Source organism: Anomaloglossus baeobatrachus, chromosome 3, assembly GCF_048569485.1.
Source record: "Anomaloglossus baeobatrachus isolate aAnoBae1 chromosome 3, aAnoBae1.hap1, whole genome shotgun sequence".
NCBI lineage: Eukaryota > Metazoa > Chordata > Amphibia > Anura > Aromobatidae > Anomaloglossus > Anomaloglossus baeobatrachus.
Genome location: NC_134355.1, coordinates 110,163,269 through 110,176,349, shown reverse-complemented (window position 1 = coordinate 110,176,349; position 13,081 = coordinate 110,163,269). Strand labels below are relative to the sequence as shown.

The 13,081-nt window shown below is 45.5% G+C and overlaps 1 protein-coding gene across 2 annotated transcripts in view; it reads right to left on the bottom strand.

Moving 5' to 3' along the window:
* Positions 1-13,081, bottom strand: part of PPP4R3B (protein phosphatase 4 regulatory subunit 3B) — a 112,022-nt gene that overhangs the window by 84,427 nt on the left and 14,514 nt on the right. For both annotated transcript variants that reach the window (XM_075339377.1, XM_075339376.1), the window contains exons 2-4: positions 6,230-6,285; positions 5,106-5,204; positions 393-1,016 (exon numbers count right to left, since the gene is read on the bottom strand). In XM_075339377.1, the coding sequence (XP_075195492.1) occupies positions 393-1,016; positions 5,106-5,204; positions 6,230-6,285 (779 nt within the window). The remainder of the gene's footprint in view (positions 1-392; positions 1,017-5,105; positions 5,205-6,229; positions 6,286-13,081) is intronic.

The following is a 13,081-nucleotide window of genomic DNA, read 5'->3' as shown; positions in this document are numbered from 1 at the left end:
AAGTGCAGCCCCAAGAGAATGTATGTAGTGGTGGACGAATGTTGTATGGCTGCAATTCACAGACTATAGGGTCACCATGCAAAAAAAAAAAAAAAAAAAAAAAAAACACACCATACTCAGATACCCGTACCAAACAATACAATCCTACAGGACATAGGAAAACACAATTTCTGATAGTGAGTGTTATAATCTGTTAACACTGGCTCCGCATATCCAAGAGACCTCAGTGATGATGCACCAGAGCGACAATAGCGTGTGAATATGGATTGGATGAAAATCAAGAGGCCTGGAACATGCACATAAAAAATAAAATAAAGAACAACATTTGTATAAAAATGACCCCCCAATTACAGTATCGAATAAGAGCGAGCAGTGACAGGGGTATTACTTACTTGCAGCATGCTGACTATCTCCACTTTATTGAAGAAAATGAAAGACGTAAGTGTAGAGAGAAAATTGTCTTCAAAGACTGATGGCGTGGGCAAGATGACATCCTGAATGTACTGTACCCTGTACGTTTGGTGAATCTTTTGCCTAAGTTCGGAGTCTGTTATGGGGATTACTTCCTTGAACTTTGCCGTTTTGGTCAGGAACTCCCGGTGTCTCTTTGGCTGGGCCAAGGCTGGGTCGTACTCTAAGCAGCCCACAACATCCATAATGCACTCGTCCGAAAACATCACCTCAAACAGAGTCGCTTTATTGAGAAACAAAATCCCCCGGATGATCTCGTATAAATGATGCAAACCTTCGGCATTATCCAGATTCTCGCAGGTTTGGAAGAGCTGCAGCAGTTTCTTTATGTAGCCCTCATTCTCCAGGGCGAGTGCGAGCTTCTCTCTACGGATGGGCGAGGACAGGACTGAGGTAACAAGGTCAGCAATCTCTTCAAGTTTACCAAGTTCACAAGTAGGGAGATCAATCAGGCTGCTTGTGTCCGGCATCTCCTCAAAGCGTTCCTCCTCCGACTCATCAATGGGATCTTGTGTGACTTCCACAGAGGGGTCTTTTCCTTGGACCTATAAATATATAAGACCATACCAGCCTCAATATGGGGTGATCAGACCTAGCAGGAGCAACTGAACATGGGAGAGCCAGGACCTACAACACCATCACAACTTTGGAATGCGTTCAGGCCTCTTGAAGAGGTCATTAAAATTAAAAAAAAAAAAAAAAAAAAAAAAAAAATAAGGGCATGTGCCTCATGTGCAGCTATCAGGGATCAGGGGGACACTCTTCACTCTTGGGCCACATGATGGGGGGAGGGTCAGGGTTTCCCCGGCAGCTGCATTTTGCCAAACTCAGAGAAAGTGCAGCCGCCGGCTCCCTGTGATCAATTGTACTCGTGTCTTTCAGGCCCGAGCAGAATTCAAGCCATGGCCGGTGGCAATACGGGTCAGGGCAATATCAGAAGTGTGATCAGGTCAGCTCATCACACTGCTGATGTCACTCATCAGCATCATAGAGGTGGAAAACAGCCCTAGTGTTAAGTGCTCCAATGAAGCTGAAGACACCAAGGAGAGAACACATAAGGGGTGTAAAGTGTGTGTGTGAGTGTGAGAGAGTGTGTGTGAGTGACAGTGAGAGAGAGTGTGTGTGAGTGACAGTGAGAGAGAGTGTGTGTGTGAGTGACAGTGAGAGAGAGTGTGTGTGAGTGACAGTGAGAGTGAGTGAGTGAGTGAGTGAGTGTGTGTGTGTGTGTGTGTGGGTGGTCGCATTTCGGGGAAGAGGGGGACACCAGGGGAGAGGGGGGATGCATATATGGCCACAGTATGGGGAAAGAGGGTGGGCAGGGGTAATTTATTTAGACACAGTATGAGGAGCAATGGGGAGGCATATACAGACATAGCAAGGAGAGGAGGAGGGGGCGGTGGGGGGGGGGGGGGAGTGAGTGCATGCAAACCCAGTATGGGGAGCATGTGAGGCGATACACAAGGTGGGGTATGTGATAAAGACGGGGCAGTATTAGGTAGGACACGGTGTAACTTATAAAATTATGTTAAACATGGCTATATTAACCCCTTCACGACCATGGACGGATCTTTCCGTCATGGATCGTGTCCCGGTAATCCCCGCCCCCTGCCGCGGGCAGGCGGCGTGGATCGGCACACATATCAGCTGTTTTCAACAGCTGACATGTGTGCCTACATGTTCCGAGTGGAATCGCATTCCACCCGGAACATTAACCCCTTAGATCTCGCTGCCAAAGTCTGGCAGCGAGATCTATATGCGCGCGGCCATCTTTTTTTCTTACCGCCGCCCCCTCCGGACGTCACGTGAGTGATCACGTGACGTTCGGTGGTTGCCATCGTAGCACAGGGTCATGTGATGACGCCTGGTGCTAAGAAGTTTCACTTTCATTCTTCCTCGGCACGGAGCAGAGGAAGAAAGAAAGTGACTATTTCTGCTGATTACAGCGGTATAGCTGTGATCAGCAGATAGCGATCAGCAATCGGATTGCTGATTGCTATAGCCCCCTAGGGGGACTAGTAAAATAAAATAAAAAAAGTAAAAAAAAAGTTTTAAAAAATTAAAAAAAAAACAAAAAACCTAAAAGTTCAAATCACCCCCCTTTCCCCCCATTGAAAATTAAAGGGTTAAAAAATAAATAAATATACACATATTTGGTATCGCCGCGTTCAGAAATGCCCGATCTATCAAAATATAAAATCAATTAATCTGATTGGTAAACGGCGTAGTGGCAAAAAAATTCCAAACGCCAAAATTACGTTTTTTGGTCGCCGCAAGTTTTACGCAAAATGCAATAACAGGCGATCAAAACGTAGCATCTGCGCAAAAATGCTACCATTAGAAACATCAGCTCGAGACGCAAAAAATAAGCCGTCACTGAGCCATAGATCCCAAAAAATAAGAACGCTACGTGTTTTGGAAAATGGCGCAAAACGTGCGCCACTTTTATTGGACAAACTTGTGAATTTTTTTTAACCCCTTAGATACAAGTAAACCTATACATGTTTGGTGTCTACAAACTCGCACCGACCTCAGGTATCATACCCACACATCAGTTTTACCATATAGTGAACACCGTGAATAAAACATCCCAAAAACTATTGTGCCATCACACTTTTTTTGCAATTTTTCCACACTTGGAATTTTTTTGCTGCTTTCCAGTACACCATATGGTAAAACTTATGGTTTCATTTAAAAGTACAACTTGTCCCGCAAAAAACAAGCCCTCATATGGCAAGATTGACGGAAAAATAAAAAAGTTACGGCTCTCGGAAGAAGGGGAGCAAAAAACAAAAACGCAAAAACGGAAAGTGCCCCGGGGCTGAAGGGGTTAAAGAGGTTGTCCACTACTTTAACACTGACCTAACCTTAGGATATGTCATCAACATTTGATTGGCTACGGTCCGGCCCCCCCCGCCAATCGGCTGTTCTAGGTACCAGCAGCAGGTAGCCAGAAGTGCTTAATTCCAGATCTGCTCCATCTTCTGCACATCCGCCTCCTATTCAAATCAAAGAGGTGGAGGTGCAGTACGTGGCATACTTGTACTCACATGAACGTCCACTTTTGTCACTGGCATGGCAGAATCCTAGAAGTGTGCAGAGCATGTGTTGGGAGAATTGAGAAGCCTGCAATTTCCTAGGGTGACTGCAGACTTCATCTCAAACCTGGGCAACCCCTTTAGTTATAAAAATTAAGCGTTGTAGCATGCCAATCCAAATAGCATGTAATATACACACTGTCAGGATTCACCTCCGTATGATGGTTCCAGCAGTCATTACATGGCCACTCCACTCATATGCAATTCTCATACTTAGTCATGTGACAATTCGCATTTCTTCCTACTGTTTTTCATTGAACGTAGAGTCAGGAAGAGCAGCTCGTCTGCACGTGAATAAGTGTTCAAATTATATGAAGATGCGGTCATCCAAACAGCTTGAGGGGGGGGGGGGGGGGGGGCAACCAGAATTCTTGCCCCAGATGCCAGAAAGCCTAGATACACCTCCGATCTAAGCTGTCAGTCCAAGCAGCTCTGAACTACTACTACCACCACTCTACTGATCATGAGTGCAGCCCCATGAAGTATCACAGAATACAATAAGGCAACCTTATGAATTACACAAAATATTCCAGGAGCACTCTGTATGTATAGCTATTGATTAATATCCACTTGTACCTTCTCCCAACAGGTGGACAACTGTCATTTATCCAAGCTGTAGACGCAGGTCTTGATCACATCATCCTCACTGGAGAAAAGTAAACCTTGTTTCCTAATCCAATCATGGAGGATTCATAGACGCAGTGTGCCACACAAGAAGCCCAGAAGTGTAAGGACTGTGCCAACAAAGGCACCTCTGTAAAGGTTTATGGGTATGCGTGTACCTGGCAGTGCGAGTCATGCGGGCATTACCAGCCCTGTATCACCACAATGGCCGATCACTGGACTCTGAGCCAATGCCGCTATGGTCAGCTCAATGATGGGCTGTGGTCAGGACGTCCCCGCTGCAACCCTGCAAACACTGGAAGCAGTGGAGGACCAAAAAAAAATAAATAAATAAATTTAAAAAATTTTTTAGAGAATGGTGATTGTACTAAAAAAAACAAAAACAAAAAAAAAAACCTATTCACAGAATACCCCATTAACATTGGTAAAAATGGAGGCGACAACAGTGACATACAATGTGTCTCATCCAAAGGGATGTGGTGTCCGATTACCTACACCCGAGTGAGACGGGTCCTTTAGTTTCAGTGTTTTCTAGGCGTCTTCCTGTAATATTCAGAGCTCCTCAGTGGATTCTGTACATTAATTTAAGAGATTAGTGTCCACTCATGCAGGAGAGGTTCTCCAGAATACGAGACACGACTTATACCTGTGGACAAAAGCTGAGAATCTCCATCCTGGACTCTTCTCTATTAATTCATAATTACCCACCAAAGCCTAAAAGATGGGTTGTGTAATATGGACGACAGCTATAAAAACGCACTGACGACGTTTTAGCTTTCTACTCTCTCTCCCTAAGATAATTTCATTGCAAATGAGCTGGAGAAGTCCCCGGTCTGCTTGGTCTCCAAAGACTTCAGCTGGAGCCCAAAGGTCCCACCAGATCAGGAGAACATAAAGCGCCACCCACCACATTACCTGACAGATCTTCTCCCATATTTCATCACAGCCGGCTTTTTCTTGAAAGCTTAGAGCCAAGTCATAATTTTCTGCTTCCGACCAAACTATCAACGTATCCTAGGCAAAGACAAGCAGGTGAATTAGCTACAACCTTAATATACAGACATTTCTACCTATAGTTGGACTAGCAGAAAAAAAATTATAAATAATAATGCTTCATTCAACAAAATCAGCCTTCAATTCTATAGAGTTAAAGGGGTTTTCCCACGAACAAAGTCAATTTTAAGTCAATAGATATTGGAACAAAAAAAAAACCACCAAAACAATTTGTGGGGGGGGCGGGGGGTTCGATGTTCCTGTGCTGAGATAAACTTATATATGTGTCCCTGCTGTATACTGTGTAATGGCTGTGTCTGACCGTACAGGGACATGGTCTGATCATACCCCATCTCCTGGGCCGGAGAGGAAGCAAAAGAGTACGCAAGACATTGCAGTATAGGATCACAGTTGATTCTTTCTGTGAGGTACAAGATGTTTAACAACAGGCTGGGAAATATTTTACATCACAGAAAGAATCAGCTGTGATCCCAAACCGTCCTGTCTGTATATTCTCTTTTGCTTCCTTCCTGGCCCAGGAGATGTGGTATGATCAGACCATGTCCCTTTATCGTCAGACACGACCATTACACAGTACATAGCTGGGACACATATATAAGAACCGTTTCATTTTAACATTTAGCTGTGGAACACCTTATTTCTCGAGTTTTTGCAGGGCAATACGAGACATGTGGGTGAACGTATTATCCAGCAAAAACAAGACGCCTTTGGAAAGTTTTTGATGAAATTCTAATGTTCAACTGACAGGGTTAACGTTTATTAATCACAATTACTACTAAAACTTAGCACGTGCACCTAACAAACTTAATACCCCTATCCATAGCAACAGGACTTGTTTTTTGCCTGCGAGAAATCATGAATATATGTACATTTTTATTATTCTGCTAGATAGCCTCGAATGTTAACTATATCCACCACCTCGTGGTAAGGTGTGCCCTGTAGTCCGAAAAACATAACTTTTTCATTCCTAAAAACTGAGGTTAAGGCTTTCCAGCAGACGCAGTGCTGCGGTCACCAGTACACACCTGCTGCTTCTGATACGCAGTATTCGGATTTATCTTGGACTCTAGAAGCAACGAACCTGAAAAAGGTAGAAACATCAAATATTAGAGCAGAAAACCGTCAGTCCACCATCTTCTCCACATTAAAACAGCACTCAGGACTTGGATTGGGGTTTTTTCTTTAAAGGTCTGTTCGGTGTGGCTCTCACGGGAGGCTCCCAGTGTAACAGCAGATAACTTTCCTATAAGGATTTGTTTGTTGTATATTATAGTGTTAGGAATTAAATGTAACTAAATTTCATTCTTCAACTAAAGAAAAAAAAAAAAAAACTGGTGCAAAAAAAAAAAAAAAAAAAAAAAAAAAAAAAAAGCACCTCAAAGATAAGCAGATATCTGTCCCTATCAGCTTACCAAAACTATAATAGGTAGGGTGGACAAGGGGGTGAGAGAAGGGCGAATAACAGCAGAGGCGAGTGGTGTAATTGCATCCTCACATTTTCTGCTATGATGCTTCTTACGGGCTTTACAGCCAGACTGTTACTAGGAGTGGTAACAGAAAATGACTAGTCAGCAGTGTGGACATGGACCGTCAGTGCTTAAGTTTCTTAAAATTCAGCCGGACATGATGACAGTTTATAAATATTGTTTCTACAAGACTCTTAAGGTCCAGTCACACTAAGCAACTTACCAGCGATCCCAACAACGATAGGGATCGCTGGTAAGTTGCTAGGAGGTTGCTGGTGAGATGTCACACTGCGACGCTCCAGCGATCCCACCAGCAACCTGACCTGGCAGGGATCGCTGGAGCGTCGCTACACAAGTTGCTGGTGAGCTCACCAGCAACAAGCCCCCAGCGCAGCGTGGAAGATGCTGCGCTTGGTAACTAAGGTAAATATCGGGTAACCAACCCGATATTTACCTTGGTTACCACCGCACGGAGCTACACGTGCAGAGAACAGGGAGCAGCGCACACTGAGCGCTGGCTCCCTGCTCTCCTAGTTACAGCACACATCGGGTTAATTAACCCGATGTGTGCTGCAGCTAAATGTGCAGAGCAGGGAGCAGCGCACAATGCTTAGCGCTGGCTCCTTGCTCTCCTAGTTACAGCACACATCGGGTTAATTAACCCGATGTGTGCTGCAGCTAAATGTGCACAGAGCAGGGAGCAGCGCACAATGCTTAGCGCTGGCTCCTTGCTCTCCTAGTTACAGCACACATCGGGTTAATTAACCCGATGTGTGCTGCAGCTAAATGTGCACAGAGCAGGGAGCAGCGCACAATGCTTAGCGCTGGCTCCTTGCTCTCCTAGTTACAGCACACATCGGGTTAATTAACCCGATGTGTGCTACAGCTAAATGTGCACAGAGCAGGGAGCAGCGCACAATGCTTAGCGCTGGCTCCTTGCTCTCCTAGTTACAGCACACATCGGGTTAATTAACCCGATGTGTGCTGCAGCTAAATGTGCACAGAGCAGGGAGCAGCGCACAATGCTTAGCGCTGGCTCCTTGCTCTCCTAGTTACAGCACACATCGGGTTAATTAACCCGATGTGTGCTGCAGCTAAATATGCACAGAGCAGGGAGCAGCGCACAATGCTTAGCGCTGGCTCCTTGCTCTCCTAGTTACAGCACACATCGAGTTAATTAACCCGATGTGTGCTGCAGCTAAATGTGCACAGAGCAGGGAGCAGCGCACAATGCTTAGCGCTGGCTCCTTGCTCTCCTAGTTACAGCACACATCGAGTTAATTAACCCGATGTGTGCTGCAGCTAAATGTGCACAGAGCAGGGAGCAGCGCACAATGCTTAGCGCTGGCTCCTTGCTCTCCTAGTTACAGCACACATCGGGTTAATTAACCCGATGTGTGCTGCAGCTAAATGTGCACAGAGCAGGGAGCAGCGCACAATGCTTAGCGCTGGCTCCTTGCTCTCCTAGTTACAGCACACATCGGGTTAATTAACCCGATGTGTGCTGCAGCTAAATATGCACAGAGCAGGGAGCAGCGCACAATGCTTAGCGCTGGCTCCTTGCTCTCCTAGTTACAGCACACATCGGATTAATTAACCCGATGTGTGCTGCAGCTACATCTGCACAGAGCAGGAGCCTGCACTGACAGTGAGAGCGGCGGAGGCTGGTATCAAAGGTAAATATCGGGTAACCAAGGACAGGGCTTCTTGGTTACCCGATGTTTACATTGGTTACCAGCCTCCGCAGAAGTCGGCTCCTGCTGCCTGCACATTTAGTTGTTGCTGTCTCGCTGTCACACACAGCGATCTGTGCTTCACAGCGGGACAGCAACAACTAAAAAATGGCCCAGGACATTCAGCAACAACCAACGACCTCACAGCAGGGGCCAGGTTGTTGCTGGATGTCACACACAGCAACATCGCTAGCAACGTCACAAAAGTTGTTCGTTAGCAGCGATGTTGCTAGCGATGTTGCTTAGTGTGACGGGGCCTTTAGGAGTCTAGTGTTAAAGTTCTTGTTGACTCATGTAATTGCCTTGGCCAGTGAAGGTCAGACACCTCCAGACCAATAAATTATGCGAACCTCCCATTGTATTACTATGTGTATTGCTAGATGCGATGTAACCTGGCTGTCTCTCACTCATCTCTGCCAGAGACCATTACTACTAGGGATATTTTGAATACGGCTTGAAATCTAGCCAATAAGAGCCCAGTCTTATCCACCAATCGTGAAGACCCCAATGGTCTGAATGGAGAGCTCAGGGGTATAAGGAGGACTGTCCATTGTCCGGGTAGACTCTTGCTACATGTTTCCAATCTAGGATCTGTGGAGATTGGCAAGCCATAACTGACCCAAGATTATAATACTACATGGATTTCAGCATCGAATGCAAGGATTTGGCTGGGATATCAGAGACTACCTATTGAAGGAATCCAGCTTGGGACGATCCAGTTACCTGACTACAGGCTTTGCGGTCCTCAGCCAGCTTTCTAAATCTGGAATTATTCCATTCTCAGTCGGTGCCCGCTGAAAGCTGGGTGCTGCTACCGGTAGTTTGGAGTAAGTAGCCCTGGAAGCTCTGAGGCACGGACATTCTAATCCCTGGTGAGCCAGCAGAAGGGTGAGGAACTGTTGCTGGTTACATTTTGTGTTTTTTGCTGGTTATGTGCCGTGAATTGTTTGGGGATCCAATAAAGTCTTAATAATGTGATTCCCTCATCCTGTGTTGTCCGAGTAGTGTTCTGCCCATGGTTAAGGAGGTCGGAAGGTCAGTTGGGATGAGCCCTGGTCCATGCTGTCTTTCTAAAAGGCAGCCGGGCCAGCGGACGAGAGCACCCACTGACCCCCCATGTCTCCACAAGTATATATTCCTTAAGAAACAGCAGCAGATTACTGGAGATGTTCCCCCGTTCCTAGCATGATAGATGGACACCACCCACGCACACTTATCAAAATTAAAAATTGCAACACCAAGAAGGAAAAGACGTGGCGTTATGGAAAGCTCTATGCAAATGATGGAAAAAAAACACAAACCCCACAAATAAAATGTAGTAGCAAGTATGAGCAACAAGTGCAGAAATCCCCACACTTCCAGAGCTTAAGGCCTAGTCACACACGACTTACCAGCGATCCCGAAAATGATGCGACCTGATAGGGATCGCAGGTAAGTCGCAGGTGAGATGTCACACAGTCAGATCTTACCAGCGATGCAGGAACAATACAGGTCGCAGTAGTGACCTGTATAACGATCTCAGCAGTCACTGTGACCCTGTCACACAGTGTCAAACACAGCGATGCGTCCTGCCCAGCAAGACATCGCCTTTGAAGAAAATGGCCTGGACCATTTGGTAACGACTAGAGATCTCACAGCAGGGGCCTGATCGCTGGTAGGGGGTCACACATAACGAGATCACTAACGAGATCGCTACTGCGTCACAGAAACCGTGACTCAGCGATCTCGCTAGCGATCTCGTTATATGTGACGGTACCTTTAGCTGCTATCTGGAGGTAGCTTGTCACACTGAAAGCACTTGGGAAAATCATCAAGATCCACTACTGGCAGCTCCATTTGTAGTTGCCGAGCAAGGAAGTCTTAGATGAGCTTAAAAAGGGAGAGAAGCCTGGAGATGCTGCAGGCCATGTTATGACCACAGAGTAGCACCAGCCACATACGGCCTGAAGTTGCCGTTGCTCCTAGGACAGTTGGAGAAATGGCCGCACCACTGGTTCCACAATTGAACCGAAGAAATGGATCACACATAAGCCTAAGGTGTCAAACAACGTCTATACAAATCATTAGAAGGCGTTTGCACAACATTGAGCTAGGAGTCAGACGTCAACTACTGGTCTTCTATTGACCTCTAACCATTGCTCTTAAAAGGCTACAATAGTGCAAAGCAAGATGGCAATGGAGGTCTAGCTGCTTCAGCAATGAGCCTTGCTTTTGTCTTGGACACTACGAAAACCAGAGAATGGTCTGGAAACCACATGGGCAACACAAAGAAAAGGTCTTTATGACGGCACGTGACAACTACTCCTGGGATGACAACGGTACGGGTATTCCTGAGATGGCATGAGCTACAGTTGTCAGACCCATCTAGTCTTCATTCCAGGTACACTAACAGCTCGGCGTTACATGGGTGTTGGAACCAGTATGTACTGCCATTTGTCCCAAGGCTACTCTGACTGGCTTATGAAGAACAGGCTTTTGCCTGGCCTCGATATTAAGTTTGGATCCCATTTTGAGACATCCTGAACTGTATTTAAGATACAGTTGTGAAGACTGGTAATACTTGCCGAGCAAGACGAGAGAGTGTTCACGGAACAATTTTTTATACAAAAGAGCCATTTATGTAATACACAAACTTCATAACTATGGAGCCAAACACCACAGATGCCAAAAAGATGATATATATGGATCTGAATAGAGACAATGCATACATTGTAAAATAGCCATGAAAATCTGTACTAGGAAGAGAGCCTGCTGCCTGGAAGAAGCCGTCAGCACTGGGTCCCACAACCCAGCAAACACTACAGTGGGAAGGCCTAGCAAACGTCATGCGCCTATGGAAGAAAGCTACGTCAAATGGTGGGAAAAACTGAAGGGGTTGCCTGGGATTTTGACATTCATGGCCTATCCTTAGGAGAGGTCACCAAGGTCTGATCGGTGGGGGTGTAATGTTTGGTACCCCCGATCAGCTGTGCCAGATTTAGGGCAGAATGGCTTACCGCGGTAGGATGTCTATTTCCTCTCCAAAAATGTGTGCAAATAATAAAAAATGTAGTAGTATTGTGATAACCTGAATTAAAGTTATGACAACTACCTGGAACCCATAAAACCACAAACCCAATAAACTAAAAGCAGGAACTGTGCTCTTTCCAGAAAAAAAAAAAAAAAAAAAAAAAAAAAAGGGAGGTTGACCCCGTCCTGGCAGGGCCAATTTTTGCTTTTGAACTTTAGTTTTTCCCTCTCCTTGTAACAAGAGCCCAAAACTATTTTTGGTAGATGTATTCGTAATAGAAGGGGTTTATTTTTGGCAAGATGAGTTGTTTTGAATGACGACCTTCATCTAGATGTCAATGTGCTGGAAAATGAGAAAATAAAAAGGGAGGTGAAATGTACGGGGGGAACCCCAAACCAAAACGTGTCGTTTTCTAAGACCCATAGCTCATTTGTCCATCACTGGAGCGGAGCTGTAGTTTTTGTTAGTACCTTTTTGTGCTATATGCGACGTTATAATCTATTGCAGTTTGTGTGGGATAGTGACGCCAGAGAGGTGACAGCTGGTTTATTACCAGATCTGAATGAGCGTCTGCAGTTCTCCTCCCGTCCTAGCAATCACCATTGCTGGATGTCAGCAGTTGTCTCCACAGTGCAGCCAGAGGGATGAATTTCCTTTATTTTACACATTAATAACCTTATGGGGGGTATATTACCCCCGTATACTGGGCAAATCAGATGTGTATAATCTATAACCTACTAAAAAGAACCAAAAGACAAAAACATGCCTATCCAAACCAGCTTCAGGCCCTATAAAGAGTCAAAATGCAAAAGGTGAACGCAAATTAATGTGATTTAGTAGAACTGTGCAAAAATACAAAAGAGAAAAAAAATAGATTTTTTATTTCTGTATAAATGGGCAAAACGGCCATGCTTTGAAAGGGGTTAACCAATTAACAATAGAGGACACAATTTCTTTCTCTGTGCTGAATAAGATACCATATTTTTTCGGATTATAAGATGCACCCCAAATTTAGAGATAAAAAAATGGGGTCCGTCTTACAGTGTTGTCTTACTAGAGGGGGAGCGGGGTCACAGGAGGTAGAGGCAGTGCTGTTGGGGTCTGTGCTGGCAGCGGTGGGTCTGTGCTGGCAGCGGAAGCTGTGGTGGCTGTGTGGGGCAGGACGATGCGGTGGATGTCCCAGACGCTCTGTTGGCGGTCCAGGCTTCAAAGAAATGGCACCCGGAGCGGTGCGTACGCAGATAGAGCTCTCAGCTGAGAGGTCTCTCTGTGCATGTGTTGACTCTGGGTGCCATCATTTAAAGCCAGAGCATCTGGAACACCCGCCGCACAGCCAGGCAGCTGGCGCCAATTCTCCACCTCCTGGTAAGCTATTCGGATTTTAAGTCGCACTCCCCTCTTTTTCCTCCCAAATTTTTGTATACTTTTATTTCAGGGGTTAAACAAAAAAAAAAAACAAAAAACAAAAAACACCAAAACACACTTCAGAACTCGGTCCCAAATAAGTGGCGCACCTTTTGCGCCATTTTCCACGACCTGTAGAGTTCTCATTTTTCGGGATATGGGGCTCCCTGACTGCTTATTTTTAAATGGTACCCTTTTTGAGCAGATGCTACGTTTTGAGCACCTGTTATTGCATTTTACGCTAAGTTTGTGACGACCAAAAAA